Below are 13677 nucleotides of genomic sequence, written 5' to 3'. Positions count from 1 at the left end.
TTAGACCAGGACATGAACTTGCTAACGCTTGCTCCAGTCCATTGAGTCTTTTTTTATGGTAAGAAGGCAGATTGTGTGTGGCAACATGAACCTGAGTCTTTAGAAACTATAAGGCTGCAAGTATAATCTTACAGGAATATGACTCAAATTCTCTTGGTTCTTGGGACAGGTTCTTAGGATATTTCCTTGATATTATGAAATTCTGGTCATAAACTTACTAGATTTCCGTTTAAAATTATTTAAGGTTGAATGTCTTCCCTTTCCTACCGAAAGGGTATTTTCAGGATATCTATCTCAATGCAACTGACTTTTATAAAACTTGCCTTCCAGCTGGAGAATGCCAAACTGGCCTCTGACCAAAATGACAAAGCTGCTGGTGCAGCTCGGGAGGAGTTGAAGGAAGCTCGCATGAGGATAGAATCTCTCAGCTACCAGCTTTCTGGCCTTCAGAAACAGGTATAAAAGGGGAAAAAGGGGCAAACTTTGCTCTCGTTTTTAATATAAAGCACTGTAATGTTTGCAAATACTCAAATTTCTGTCCCTCCATATTTTCCGAAGTTTACGGAGATAAATGTTTTATCTTCTTTTGGGAGGGTAGTAAATTTTAACTTATTTTTTTATTGCACCCTACATGGATGCCAACTGGATTTTCTGTTATACTGTCTCCCTAGGCTAGTGCAGCAGAAGATCGTATTCATGAATTGGAGGAAATGATGGCTGGTGAACGGGATAAGTTTAGGAAGATGCTAGATGCCAAGGAGAGGGAGATGACAGAAATGAGGGACCAGATGCAGCAGCAGCTTGCAGAATACCAGGAACTGCTTGATGTGAAATTAGCACTGGATATGGAGATCAGTGCTTACCGAAAACTCCTGGAAGGAGAAGAGGAAAGGTAAGTACAGATTCCATATGCTTATGTTAGGACTAGCAAGTGTTATTTTCGTTTCTTACTTTTTTTTTTAACCACTTTAGCAGAAGTGACCATATCACAGTTCCCTGCAGTCACATTGGCTTTGCACTGCAGTGTGTTACATGGAACACTTGCAGCTGTTCTTGTCCAAACACCTGTCCTTACATTGTTTGGTTTTTCATAATGATCTCAATGTGTGGTGCAACTTATTCTGTACTTGACATTCATCTCCTCTTTGTATTTAAGTGCTTATACTTCTATGTTTTCCTGTTTTTAAATTGTTAGGCCAAGAATAGTGTGTTTAGTAATAGAAATACTGGAGGGAGGTATGATGTGATTTGCGTTGCTCTTGCCAAGCACTTTCACCTCATGTAGTCATGTTACTAGAAAACTTGAGAGGACTGGATAGCCTCCCTCTTCCTTTATATGAAGTCCTGCTGGCAAGACACAGTGAGGCTGCTATCAGTTTTGGGGCATATTACAGTCTGGTTACTGAGTGTATTTTGCATTTTATTGTGTGTAGTTCCCTGAATGAGCTAAAAAAAAAAAATCTTCACTTAGTTTTCTTCCATTTCAATAAAATGCTTGCTTGATTTTGCTCAGGCTGAAGCTCTCTCCAAGTCCCTCCTCCCGTGTTACAGTCTCTCGGGCTACCTCCAGCAGCAGCAGTAGCAGCACTTCACTTATTCGCTCTTCCCGAGGCAAGAGAAAACGTATTGAAGCAGAGGAGCTTTCAGGCAGTGGAACAAGTGGAATTGGCACTGGAAGTATTAGTGGCAGCAGTAGTAGCAGTAGCTTCCAAATGTCCCAGCAAGCTTCAGCTACTGGAAGTATCAGCATAGATGAGATAGACCTGGAGGGCAAATATGTTCAACTGAAGAACAACTCGGAGAAGGTGAGTGCCAGCTGAACTCCTAGGAAAGAAGAAGCTAAATTGAAATGTTGCACAGCCTAATAAGCGCACGTAGATAAAGTCTCTTGAGAGAAATTGCATTTTTCAAGGTGTGTCATCCTGCAGTAATTAACAGTGGCATTTGAAAGGTGAATATTACTACACTGCACTAGCATGAGTGTAGTGTTTGATGCAGGAAGAGAACGCAGTTTGTGCCCTGAATATCTAAACATATGTGCTGGTACCTAGCTTGTTGAAAACAGCCTTGCTGGCTGTAACAGAACTGTGAAATATCTCTTAAATTGTTGCTGAATGACCTTGCAGGATTTACAAATAACACTATTTTTGGGTATAGAAAAATATTTTCAAGTTAGAATGCAGATGTCTAACAACCATGTAAATAAATGTAATAGAAAAAGATCTAGGGAAAGTTCTGATGCCTGTTTGCTCTGTTTTGCTCACCCTGAATAACTTTGACTTTTCTCATTAGGATCAGTCTTTGGGTAACTGGAGACTGAAAAGACAAATCGGAGACGGAGAGGAAATTGCTTATAAATTTACTCCGAAGTATGTCCTCAGGGCTGGGCAGACTGTAACAGTAAGTCATACTTCAAGTATGTCAAAAACAATGTTATTTTGTTGATATTGTAGCAGTTGTAAATCTAACATTTGGTTTGGCCTGATTTAGGGTATAACTTCTGGTTTCTTGTGTTTTACTTTAGAAGAGTAGGATTTCAGTTACAGAAAGGCAAAATACAAGTTGGATTTCCATATTAACACTTAGTATTTAAGACTATTTGTGACACAAAGAGATGAAAAGGTATTTGGGGTGGGAGGAGAGGCAAGGACTGATTTTCAAACACCTTTGTCCAGGCTTGGAACATTAATCTTGCTCTACTTCATTAAACAAGAAAATTTTGGAGCATTTATTTGAACTGGTAGACTTTAAGACTAGATACTCTAAGCCTTAAATACAGTAGAACAGCTGCTTTTCTGTAATTTTATGTTTGATATTTAGTCTGCAATAGATGTCCTTTCAGAATTAAAAAAAAAAAAAAAAGGCTTTCCTTTGATCAATTCCAGCTATTACTACTTAAGTATCAATTGCTCAGATGCATGCCAAAAATGAAATTGGTACATTACAAGTTGCATTTTATGGCTCGGCTTCATACAGTGTAGTCATTGAGACTGTGGTAGGAGAAACTGCTATATTCAGAAAAGAATTGATGACTGCAATAATAGAATAACTTCTTTTCTCTTGCCTTTAACTATGGCTAGTGTTAATTTTTTTGCAGACTGAGAATGTCTTCCTAAAAGTACTGGCATAGGCAAAAGTAGGGTAAAATTACCACTGGAGTTCCAAAACAAAACTAACATGGAGAGTGAAGTGGGAGAGTTAGAAGTTTTTGGATATTAAAAAAATGTACACAAATACCTGATTACAGAACGTCTTTCTCACTAGATTTGGGGTGCAGATGCAGGTGTATCTCATAGCCCTCCTTCTGTTCTCGTGTGGAAGAATCAAGGCAGCTGGGGCACCGGAGGCAATATCCGCACATACCTCGTAAACTCTGATGGAGAGGTAGGCTCTGCCTGTTGAATAAGAAAGTGAGCTGGGTTATCTCCTAAACTGATGAAATTGTTTTGGGAAAAACAAAACAGACAAAAATTTCCCCCATTGTCTTCTAATATAGTATAAGTTACAACACTGAAGTAATTAAATACCTGTATCTTTGATTTTGGAAACTTCAGACAACTGTGATTGTTATCCTTATTACATCCGTAGACTACTTTTTTCTCATTTTTAGAAAAACTTCCTGCTAGTAGTGGATTTGCTTGGCATTTAAGTTTGTGTTTTCAGTCAAAGAGGCAGAGAAAATAAATATTGCTGGCAATTAAAAGTTAATGTGTAGGACCCACCATATTTTGTGATGCAGTGTCATTATTAATGTGGAAAGATAGTTGCTTTTTCAGTGTTGGAAGTATATCAGAAGTTTTCATTTGGCACTGCTTTCTCTGTGTTCTTCGTTGTCCTACATCTGCCCACAACTGTTTTTTCGAACTATCCCTGCAGAAGACTCCTGCAAGGGAAGATCGTGATTTGGCTGTTACTCATAAATGTGCCATTATCCCAGTGGTCCGATAGAAATAGGAAACTGAAACAGACCTCAGTTGTATCAGTTTTCGTGCTGCCTCTCTTGCTGGCAATTCTGTGGAAGCACTTTGTGCCTGAACAGCAGCACAGGACAAGGTAGGAGGGAGGGTCATTTGTATAGATAGAAAGCTCTCTGGCTTAGTATTCAAATAGAAGAAGTGGTTAAAATAGTGTCTGGAAATACTTCAAATCCATGTCCTTACCTGCTGTGATTACCTGTAGTATCCCTGCTTAGAAGTGTATGTTGAGGGCGACTTTTTCCACAACTAAAAATTTGCTCCTACAATTTCAAGGCTGCAAGGTTTACAGGATAATTTTGTACTGCTAATAAAGTGTTCAAAAGTAGTAGTAAAGGAAGTTCCCTGATGTTTTAAAATTCTTTTTAGTGCCTGGTTTGGAAGACTGTCCTGATAATTCACATGCAATAGGTACAAAAAGTTTAACAAATAATGAATGTTCTTAATGCTGTGTAATCATAATGAAAAACTTTAGTTTCTGATGTTACAATATCTCTCAGACAGCTCCTAGCTGAGTCTGCTACGAGCTTGTATAAAATTGAGTAATGGCCACCTGAAACATGGCTGCTACTGCTCAAATACCTATGGAATGAAAGAAAATTCCTGAAGCTAAATTACATTACTTGTCTTTTGGTAGTTAGAACTAGGAATGTTTTTGTGCTTTTCAGGGTGTTACAGGTATTTGGTTGCACAGCTAACTTTGAATCTGGAGCAAATAGCTTTGAATCCTCAAAACTTTAAGTGGGGTGTTATATTGATGGTATAGCAAAAACTATGGGCCATCTCCTTGTCTTTCCTTTTGTGTAGGAAGTTGCAGTGAGAACTGTTACTAAATCGGTAGTCATGCAAGAGAATGAAGAGGAAGAGGATGAAGCAGAGTTTGGAGAGGAGGACATTTTCAACCAACAGGTAATAAGATGCAGACCAGGTTTTTAATTTGTGCCTGGTTGGTTAGATAAAACAGCAATGAGATTGTGGTGGTCCCTTCAAGTTTTCACTAGCTCTGAGTTTCTGGTCCATTCTTCCAACAGATGCTTGCAGAGGGCAATATCAGAACAGCTTGCAGCTCTGCAGCATCGCTACAGTGTGCAGAGAGAATACAGTGTGAGCAATTCCTTCAGGAACTGCTACTTGAGTCAATAATTGTACAGCTCAAGTGAAGTTTAGTGTCAGATTGGGATGCTGGAATACCAGTGGAAGTATGCTACACATCACAAGTTTACAGCGCTGCAATGACTTAAATTATATTTAGGGTTGGTAATATTAGTGTTAGCAGACAGTATTTGCTGGGCCAGTATCTCCCGTTCCAGTATTTGCTTCTCCATAAGAAAAAAAGTGTCATTCTTGCTGTAAGCAGAATATAACTACTGGGAAATGTAACCACTAAAAAGGAAGGGAGGAGTGCTCCTTTATTTTTAGTATATACTTGCTACATTTGAAATAAACCTGATTTATGTAAACCACCTCTTTGTTTTCATAACTTATTTAATTAACCAGTGGTCAGCAGAATGAAAACAAGAAAGATGCTTTATGTGAGTGATTCTAGAAAAATATTTCCTATTATTTCAGTCTGAAACACTTGGTTAATTTGATCAGTGACCATTAATAGCTCTTTCATGGAGAACTAATTCTATGCAGGTTTGAAGCTGAGTTCTGAAAGCTTTTTCTTTGTTTCAAGGAGATTGAACATTGTAGTCATACTGTAAAGCAAATGAAACATATTTTTCCACCCAAAGAAGCAGCTGTGCAGCATAAATCTCTCTCAAATTGAAACAACATTTGAAATAAAGGGAGTAAATTAATACTCTAAAGCCAATGACATTATGATTTTCATTTGCCATCTCTGTCCATGTTGAAACTATGAAGATTAACCTCTCAATCTGTTACAGAAAACTACAACAACCAATGTATCAGTGTCTTCATGCTGGCTAGATTGTGGTGTGTAATATGTTTTATCTATAGTTGCAATGTTCTCTAAACATAACTGAACTAGGAAAAAGTTGCTTTTACCATCTGAGATGATAACCAGAATCTAGTCTTAAAATATCAAGAGCTAGTAAGGATGTAATGAAGTTTAACACTGTCATGTAGTTGAGTTTAACACTGTCTTTCTTATTTTAGGGGGATCCCAGAACAACCTCTAGAGGATGCGCAGTGATGTGAAGAAAGAAGAAAAAAAGAAACTATTATTTGCTATTTTTTCCATTTATTTCCTTTTATTTTTGCTATTTTTTTCCTTCCAGAGCCACTGAAAACTATTTTTATACGTATCATCTGATTTCTTTGAAGTTTACTCCTTGGTACATTTTTATAAAAAAAAATCAAAAAAAAAAAACCTTTACTGAACAAAACTGCCAGAATTTTTAATAGATTTCTTTATTTCTCCCTCTTGTTGAATCACTGTACTGAAATTTTTTCCCCATACAGAGTTTAAAGTCTTATGTTCAAACCTGCAGCAGAAGAGATTTTTTTTTTTTTTTACTTAAAATGAGACGAGACTCCTTGAGTGTATGGTAAATCTATAGTCGGTGCATATATAACCAGGATAACTTATATTTTAAAAAAAGAGGGAATTTTAAGAAAACATGTTCAAATGCAGGGCCTCAGGATTGATTCATGATAGTTTGTCCTTTAAGAAATGGTAATAAGTTGATGGTGTCCTCAGCAGTGCCCAGCTTAAGAAAATTGTACACTGCGTTCATTAGAAACGCTACTCCACCAGTGGAAGTAACAAAGGGTAGTTGCATTTTCTGTTGGTCTTGGCTCAGGACCGTGGCATTTTGTCCTGCTCCAGGATTTGACAGCCTAGTACAAACAGTTGAATCTTGTCAACACCATAGCTCCATATCATTACTTTGGAAGATGGAGAGTGATGGCTTCTGCTTTCCTGAGATAGACACCGTCTTAATGTATGGAAGTGTCAAAAACAGAGTTTTAATTGTTGTGTTTTCCAGGGATTTTGACATTGTCACAAATGAGATCTTGTTAAATTGTGAATGCAAGTTGTGATGTACAGTATTTATGATGTTAAGCATCATGATTTAACCATTTTGACATATTCCGCATTGAACAGAATGACTTAAGATTTTAATGTTGAAAATATTTTTACTTTTGGCAATGATAAATATTTGGAGTTTTAAAGGTTATCCTGTGTAAATGTTGAGTTTTTTAGTCAAACCTAGATGCAGCTTGTTCATACTTGTCATATATTCCGAGGGGCATTGTAAGATATATTAAGCACTATTTGCAAAATAGCACAGAAATAGTTTAATGACATTTTTTAAAGTTAAAAGGAACTGCTGTTGGTTTGGACATAAGTATTGCTTTGCAGTATTCAGATCCTCAAAGTAACAGTGAGTGAAGTGAATAATCCTTTTTATATAAAGAATGCTTTGTATAAGTAGCAGATGATTTTTATTTCAGTGTGATGCATTTTGTCTCTGACCATGTCCCTTTAGCTTCAGGTTTCCTATGCTGCATTTTTGTGGAGGTAACTGACTCCCCTAAGGTTAATATTCAGATAGCAGTGCATCTTTAAGCACTAGGAAAAGTAATTGACTGTTCAAAGAACGTATTGGCTACTGTACAAGAAATATTTTTTTTCCCCAATAGTAGTTTGGATACCATTTGATGACAGCATAGAATCCTGTTTTTACCCGCACTCTTGAACTCTGATCTTGTCATTCAAATAGTTTAGACTCATCAAACAGACTACAAGGTTTGAATGTTTTCGGTGGCTTTTGGATGTATGTTCTCTGAACAATGTTATGACTGACAGATATAACCTAGAAAGTCAGTTTAGTGGCTCTGACTGAAGGCTTTGCAATGCAAGCAGGGTGGGAACAGCAGTGACTTCTATGGATATATTTTGCCATCTAAAAATAAATTCAAGATGCTGCTTTTCTCTCTTTGGGTGGGATAATTGAATTACTGACGTTAAACTAATGCAAAGTTAGAATTATGCTTGTTATCAAAAGATACATTACAAAAAAGCAGTAGGAAGATTTGGCTGTTTGGGCTAATGGGATCAATTTATTGACATTGTTGGCCATTTTTCTAATATAATTTTCCCACTCTGCTTGCGTAGAAGGTTAAATATGTAGTAGGTCATGTCTTTCTTTCTCTCTCTAAAACATATCTAATGAAATTATGTTTCTCAGACATACTGTTACCAATTACCTTTTCTAAATTGCTGTTACACAAATGAATGCAATCAGTGTAAAAATATTTTTGCAATGCACCTTCCAACCACTGGACATTATTTCCCTGTCTGACCCACAGCTTCTATAATATCCTTCCATAGTGTTTGAGGGTTTTTTTTTTTTTCATCGTTTCTTAAGATCTATATTTATTTTTTTACATTGGCCAGTTTTCAGATTTCTTATTCTCCTTTAAGATTGTCCTGTAAATATAAGATTGTTCTGTGATCTTAAATACTAAGCAATGAATGTGCAGTTCATTTGCGTTTTTTCTGTGATTTTTTTTTTTGTAAAGAATGGGCTAGAAAGGCAGCTTGAATGAGGAAGAACCTCTTGCTACCTGAGCCATATTTTTTTTTTTTAACAGCTACTGTATGGGAAATGTGTCTTCTTGTAGCCTTAAGGATCAGTGCTTGCAGGTGTTTTGTGGTGAGCACTGTGCCCTTCAGTAACAGTCTGCAGAATTTGTCCTTAGATTTGAAGCTGTTCTTTTAACTTTAGAAACACTTCCTTTTTTCCTTAAGTTTAGGCGTAAATAGGTGTTCATAGACAACAATGATTGATACTGTGGGAGAAGCTTAATACAGCAGTCTGAATGTGTGATTCCATCACCACAGTGCTTTCTAAATGGCTACTTAGAATTCAAGAAATAATTCCAAGCTGTAAACTAAAAGACACAGAAAAACTACTGTATTCCACTTCTTGTTTTCTTTTTGTGTTTGTTTTCTTTAGACACTATCCTTTTCGCTTGCTTTTTGATACTGAGCTTCAGTATAACTACTTTCACTTTCTGTACTATCAGTCTAAAGTTGGTGCTCCTTACTAGGAGATTAATTTTTTTGGCTTTACCAAAGCAAAAAGCATTGATTCTTTAGCTTCTCTCTTTAAAGGAAGCTTTTTTTGTTCAAATAAAAAGCAGTGTCCCTTTTCCTATTTGATCCTGTAGGTGAGCCAGTCACCACTCTTGAGGAATTTAGATGATCACACTTCTACTCCATTGTCTGATACCAAGTGTAGTGCTTTGAAGGTATTTGATATATAAGATATTTGATTTATCAGGAAAAATGATTTTAAGGCTTCTCTGATTAGAGAAATTAACCAGTATAGCTTATGTCAGAGTAGGTATTTGAGTGTAACTGCCCATCTGGATGCTCTCCTTCCAGAAGAACAAGCAAACAATTTTATTCTGGATGAAATAATAAAAATTATTCCTGAGTAATTTGCACCAGGGTGAAGGGGAAGGAATAAGAACAGCGTAACTACAGAAAGATAGTTAAGCTGATCTTTTCATTGTGTAGAGCAGAGAATCACATAAAATACTGGTAAATGTATACCTACTCCTAAGTTTGTACTATGTAAAAATGGTTATTTGAACAAATCCAGCCGTCTGCAAAACCATGGGTAACATGGAGTCCTGCAGAGTGAGATACAATTACATAGAGCCTCTGTTTCACGGCACTTCTTTCACCACACTTCTATATTTGTTACTTAAGCCGTTGTATTGCAGTGACTTATTCCATGTAATAGAGTGGCTATGATTGCTTTGTTGCTGCACACCTTTGTTTCACAGTTTGTGTTCTTAGGCTAGCTTAGGACTCTGGATTTGCCCTGACAAAAACAGTAGTTTACACTGATGTATTGATCACTTGTCTTCAGCACTGTTTTGCCATTAGGTGGGAGTTAGCTGGCATTGTTTGTGTTTGTAGCAGGAGCCAAAAGTCTCAGGAAGAAAAAAAAACACCTGCTTCCCATGGACTGTAATGTAAAAGCCAGACGAGTTTGTCTGCAGCTTGTGTTAATCACGAAAATCATATTGCAGTGCGAAGCAGACCTTACTGTGAAAGGAGATTCACTTCTTTGTGTGTGTTTATCCTTGAGCAACAGGACACCTCATGTTCAGTTCAGGGATCTTACTATTTTTTTTATACACCCTTTTTCCTTCTTGTTAATGCTCATCCTGTAGGAAGGCCTTTTAACTGCAACCTGAGCAGGGTTGGTTAGAAGAGGCTCATAGAAATCCTCTCTACACACCAGAACATTTGAGAATATTTTTCTTTCGTGTGTACCAAGAAGATTTTGATGCTGTATGCAAACATCCATGATCTGTGTTTTCTATGTTGTGTAGCCACTTCTAATATTTCCTCACTATTAAGCTATTCAGTCTCTTCTTTCTGTATCTTGTTTTGGAAGTCTTATCTCTAAACGAAGGCAAATCCATATTTGATACTGGATTTTATTGCCACTGTTGGGTCCAAACCCCACATCCTACATAACCAGGAGACAAAGCCTTGTTGTAAACCAGTGAGTGGAAGGTGAGATAGTGATTGCATTTTTGAAAGTATTGTTTTAGCTGAATGTCAAGACAAATTAGAAATTTTCATTTGTCAAACATTTAAAATGGCCTGGGAAACAGAATTTTTATTTGCCCTTCAACGTGCTTAGCTTTAAACCACTTTAAAATAATTTAAGTGTTTTTGTTTTTATACAAGACCATATTTACATACAATTATTATTTGTAAGCATAATGCCTTTCTTGAAATGCTAAGGTCTAGAGTGTGAAAAGGTTGCTTAATGTTGAAAGACTCTGTTTAAAATAGCACTAGCAGTGAATTGACTTAGAGTTCAGGAAAAAAAGTGTCTTATTGAACTTCTAAATTGTCTTGTTAGCTTTTAATGAAGTGACAATTCTGTCCATAAGGTGGATGTTACTCTGTTCCAGCTACCCAGATCATCATTACACTAAAAGTACAAGCAATAAGCTGTTTTAAACAAGGTTAAGCAAAAATGCTTTACATTTGGGCACAATAGTACCTTCTGGGTTGAACTCTATTTTCATAACAGTGATGCCTTGTGACTTGAATTGTGATTTTAATTTAATTTTTATTTTTTTTAGCACAGACTTTATTTAGCTCTGGTCATTGGCCGGTTTAACTGACCATCTTCAGTCAGCTGCTGAAAACTAATTTTTGGGAGGTTCAGATTTTTAAAATGACTTGAGAGAAAGGTTACAAATTGAAATACAAGCAAAAGAATGAAAATGTTACATGGAGCTCATGAAAACTACATAATGATCTAGACTTTACCATTTCAAAGTGTTTTTTTTTTTTTCTTTTTAGAATATGCATGCCAAATGTCTTGTCTTTTTCAATGATTTGTAATATACATTTTATGACTGGAAACTTTTTGTACAACACACTCAAATAAATGTTTTGCATTTTATTTGTTTGTCTTTCATTTAAACCAATGCTGAGGTAACCTGGGCTGCTGGAGATGCTTTATCACAGGAGCCCTTCCTGTGTATAGTGAGATGGGACAGCGAATTTTCTGCGCTCCTTTAAAAAAAAAAATTTAAAAGGTTGAATGAAGTGGTGTGTCCAGAAACAAATAAGCCCTTTCTTTTAAATTTTACACAGGCAGTGCTATGGGGAAACTGCTGTCCTTACTGATCGGTGGCACTGCTTCTAACTCAAGCAGCAGGAAGAACTTGAGTGTCAGGAACAAATCAACTTCCATTCCCTCTCTCATCATCCCACTGTCCCTGTGGAGCCCTTCCAGTGCAGGGGTTGTTTCCATTTAGTGAACATGTTCCTGACTCAAGAGTAAAAAGCAGATTCTGAGAGACTTCGGAACTGAGAAATGGGCTGAACTATTGCTGTGATTACCCGTGCGCATCATCAACCTACCTCACCTTGCAATTAACTATTTTGCTTTTCTGACCATGCCCAAACCATCCCATTTTCTCACATTTGAAAAAGCAATACCTGGATTTTGGATAAACAGAAAGTAAACAGAATGCAGTCTTCTGGGTTCACAGTCCACTTCTTTTCACCTGTCTGTACTCATAAACTTCTACGCTGCGTAACCACCCTACCTTCAGCATTAGCTGCATGGAATGCTGAGGTGCAGGAACTGTGGTGCATCTGTTTTTAAGTGGATGGACCCACAAAGGCATGATGTGGTTTTGCAATACGCTGTCTTCTGATTGCTGTCTAGCTACTGAACGTGAGACCAGTTTTGGCTTTAGCTCTCCTGTAATGCTGAGGGCAACAGCAACATCCTTTGTGTGTCACATCTACCTGAAAAAAAGCTACAGAACGTGTTACCATCCTCCATTTGATTCCATGACCTCCTCCAGCATCCTGGAGGCTGTCCCATTGTGCGGGTGCTCAGGGCATGAGCCGCTTTGCTGAGCCAGGTGTCTAGGCTGGAGGGAACACGGCTCAATCCCATAACGAGAAGGTTCAGCGGGGAGCTGCTCTCTGCAGGGTGCCCAAATCCTACTGCTCACCGTGATGTTGGGAAGTGGCACCTGAGGACATTTTTTAGCGCTTTTCTCTGAGGTAAAGCTGACTTCGCTCCCTTCCCGCCGCCACAGCGTGTGAGGCTCTGCTTTAAACCCGATACCCCAGCGCTGCGCCGTATTTAACTCGCAAAATGTCACAGGTCTGGCACTCGCAGCCCACCCAGCAGGAACGGGCGAGTTATTTGGCGACCTGGGAACGGAGCCCACGGTGCGAGCACCCCGGCGGCGGCGGTCCCGGGCGGCTGAGGGAGCGCGGCGCGGGGCGTGCCGGGAGTTGTAGTCCCGGCCCTGGGCCTCCCGCGATGCACGCTGGGAGCTGTAGTTCCGGCCGGCGGCCATTTGGGCGGCAGCGTGCGGGCCGCTGCCCGCGGTGACTTTGCGGCATGGAGAGCGGCTTCGGCTCCGATTTCGGCTCCGACTTCGGCTCCGGGGGTGGCGGGGGAGGGAAGCTGGACCCGGGGCTCATCATGGAGCAGGTGAAGGTGCAGATCGCCGTGGCCAACGCGCAGGAGCTCTTACAGGTGAGGGGGGCGGCGGGGCCTGAGCTGCGCCTCAGCGGCGGGGAGGGGGGAGGGGGGGCGGCAGCGGCGGTCCCGGCCCGGTGCTCCCAGCCCGGGGTCCGCGGCCGCCTCTCACGGCCTCTCTCCGCAGCGCATGACGGACAAATGCTTTCGGAAGTGCATCGGGAAGCCGGGCGGCTCGCTGGACAACTCGGAGCAGGTGAGCGCGGTCGGGGCAAGGCGAGGAGCCGAGGGGTGACCCCGGCGTCGCTCCCCAGCTCAGGGCCTTTTTTTTTTTTTTTTTTTATTTTTTTTTTATTTTTTTTGCCGCAGAAGTGCATCGCCATGTGCATGGACCGCTACATGGACTCCTGGAACACGGTTTCCCGAGCCTACAACTCGCGGCTGCAGCGGGAGAGAGCCAACATGTGAAGCTTCCCGGCTCCTGGACGAGGGAGGGACCATGCGGGGAAGGGACAAGCGGCCAGTCCAGGTGGTTGGGGGCGAGATCCCGCCGGCTCCCCAGCCCCTGCCGTGGCAGAGCAATAAACCCTCGCTGAACCGTTTGCATCCTTTGGCTTTTATTAGCACCAAAACCCAGGAGTGAGTGAATTTTCCAGCCTCGAGAGCCGTCGTGAGCTGCTGTTTTGCCTCGTGCCCTTCCCAACGGTCCCAACTGGCCAAGGCATATTATAGCGGCT

At 39.8% G+C, this 13677-nt stretch overlaps 2 protein-coding genes across 2 annotated transcripts in view; both read left to right on the top strand.

Moving 5' to 3' along the window:
- LMNB2 (lamin B2) overlaps positions 1-11392 on the top strand; it is a 31505-nt gene extending 20113 nt beyond the window's left edge. Inside the window, exons 6-12 of the mRNA XM_027472027.3 lie at positions 331-456; positions 672-892; positions 1514-1805; positions 2293-2400; positions 3265-3384; positions 4782-4883; positions 6096-11392. Of these exons, the coding sequence (XP_027327828.3) occupies positions 331-456; positions 672-892; positions 1514-1805; positions 2293-2400; positions 3265-3384; positions 4782-4883; positions 6096-6137 (1011 nt within the window). The 3' untranslated portion in view covers positions 6138-11392. The remainder of the gene's footprint in view (positions 1-330; positions 457-671; positions 893-1513; positions 1806-2292; positions 2401-3264; positions 3385-4781; positions 4884-6095) is intronic.
- A 1377-nt stretch (positions 11393-12769) lies between these two features.
- Positions 12770-13542, top strand: TIMM13 (translocase of inner mitochondrial membrane 13). The gene is made up of 3 exons (XM_027472148.3): positions 12770-12997; positions 13128-13196; positions 13310-13542. Exons 1-3 carry the CDS (start codon positions 12860-12862, stop codon positions 13406-13408), a joined length of 306 nt encoding a protein of 101 aa, XP_027327949.3. The 5' UTR covers positions 12770-12859; the 3' UTR covers positions 13409-13542.
- The last annotated feature ends 135 nt before the right edge of the window (positions 13543-13677 follow it).

The sequence above is a fragment of the Anas platyrhynchos genome, chromosome 29 (genome assembly GCF_047663525.1).
Source record: "Anas platyrhynchos isolate ZD024472 breed Pekin duck chromosome 29, IASCAAS_PekinDuck_T2T, whole genome shotgun sequence".
Classification (NCBI taxonomy): Eukaryota; Metazoa; Chordata; class Aves; order Anseriformes; family Anatidae; genus Anas; species Anas platyrhynchos.
Note: the sequence above shows the minus strand (reverse complement) of the source record. Positions and strands in the feature narration are given on the sequence as shown.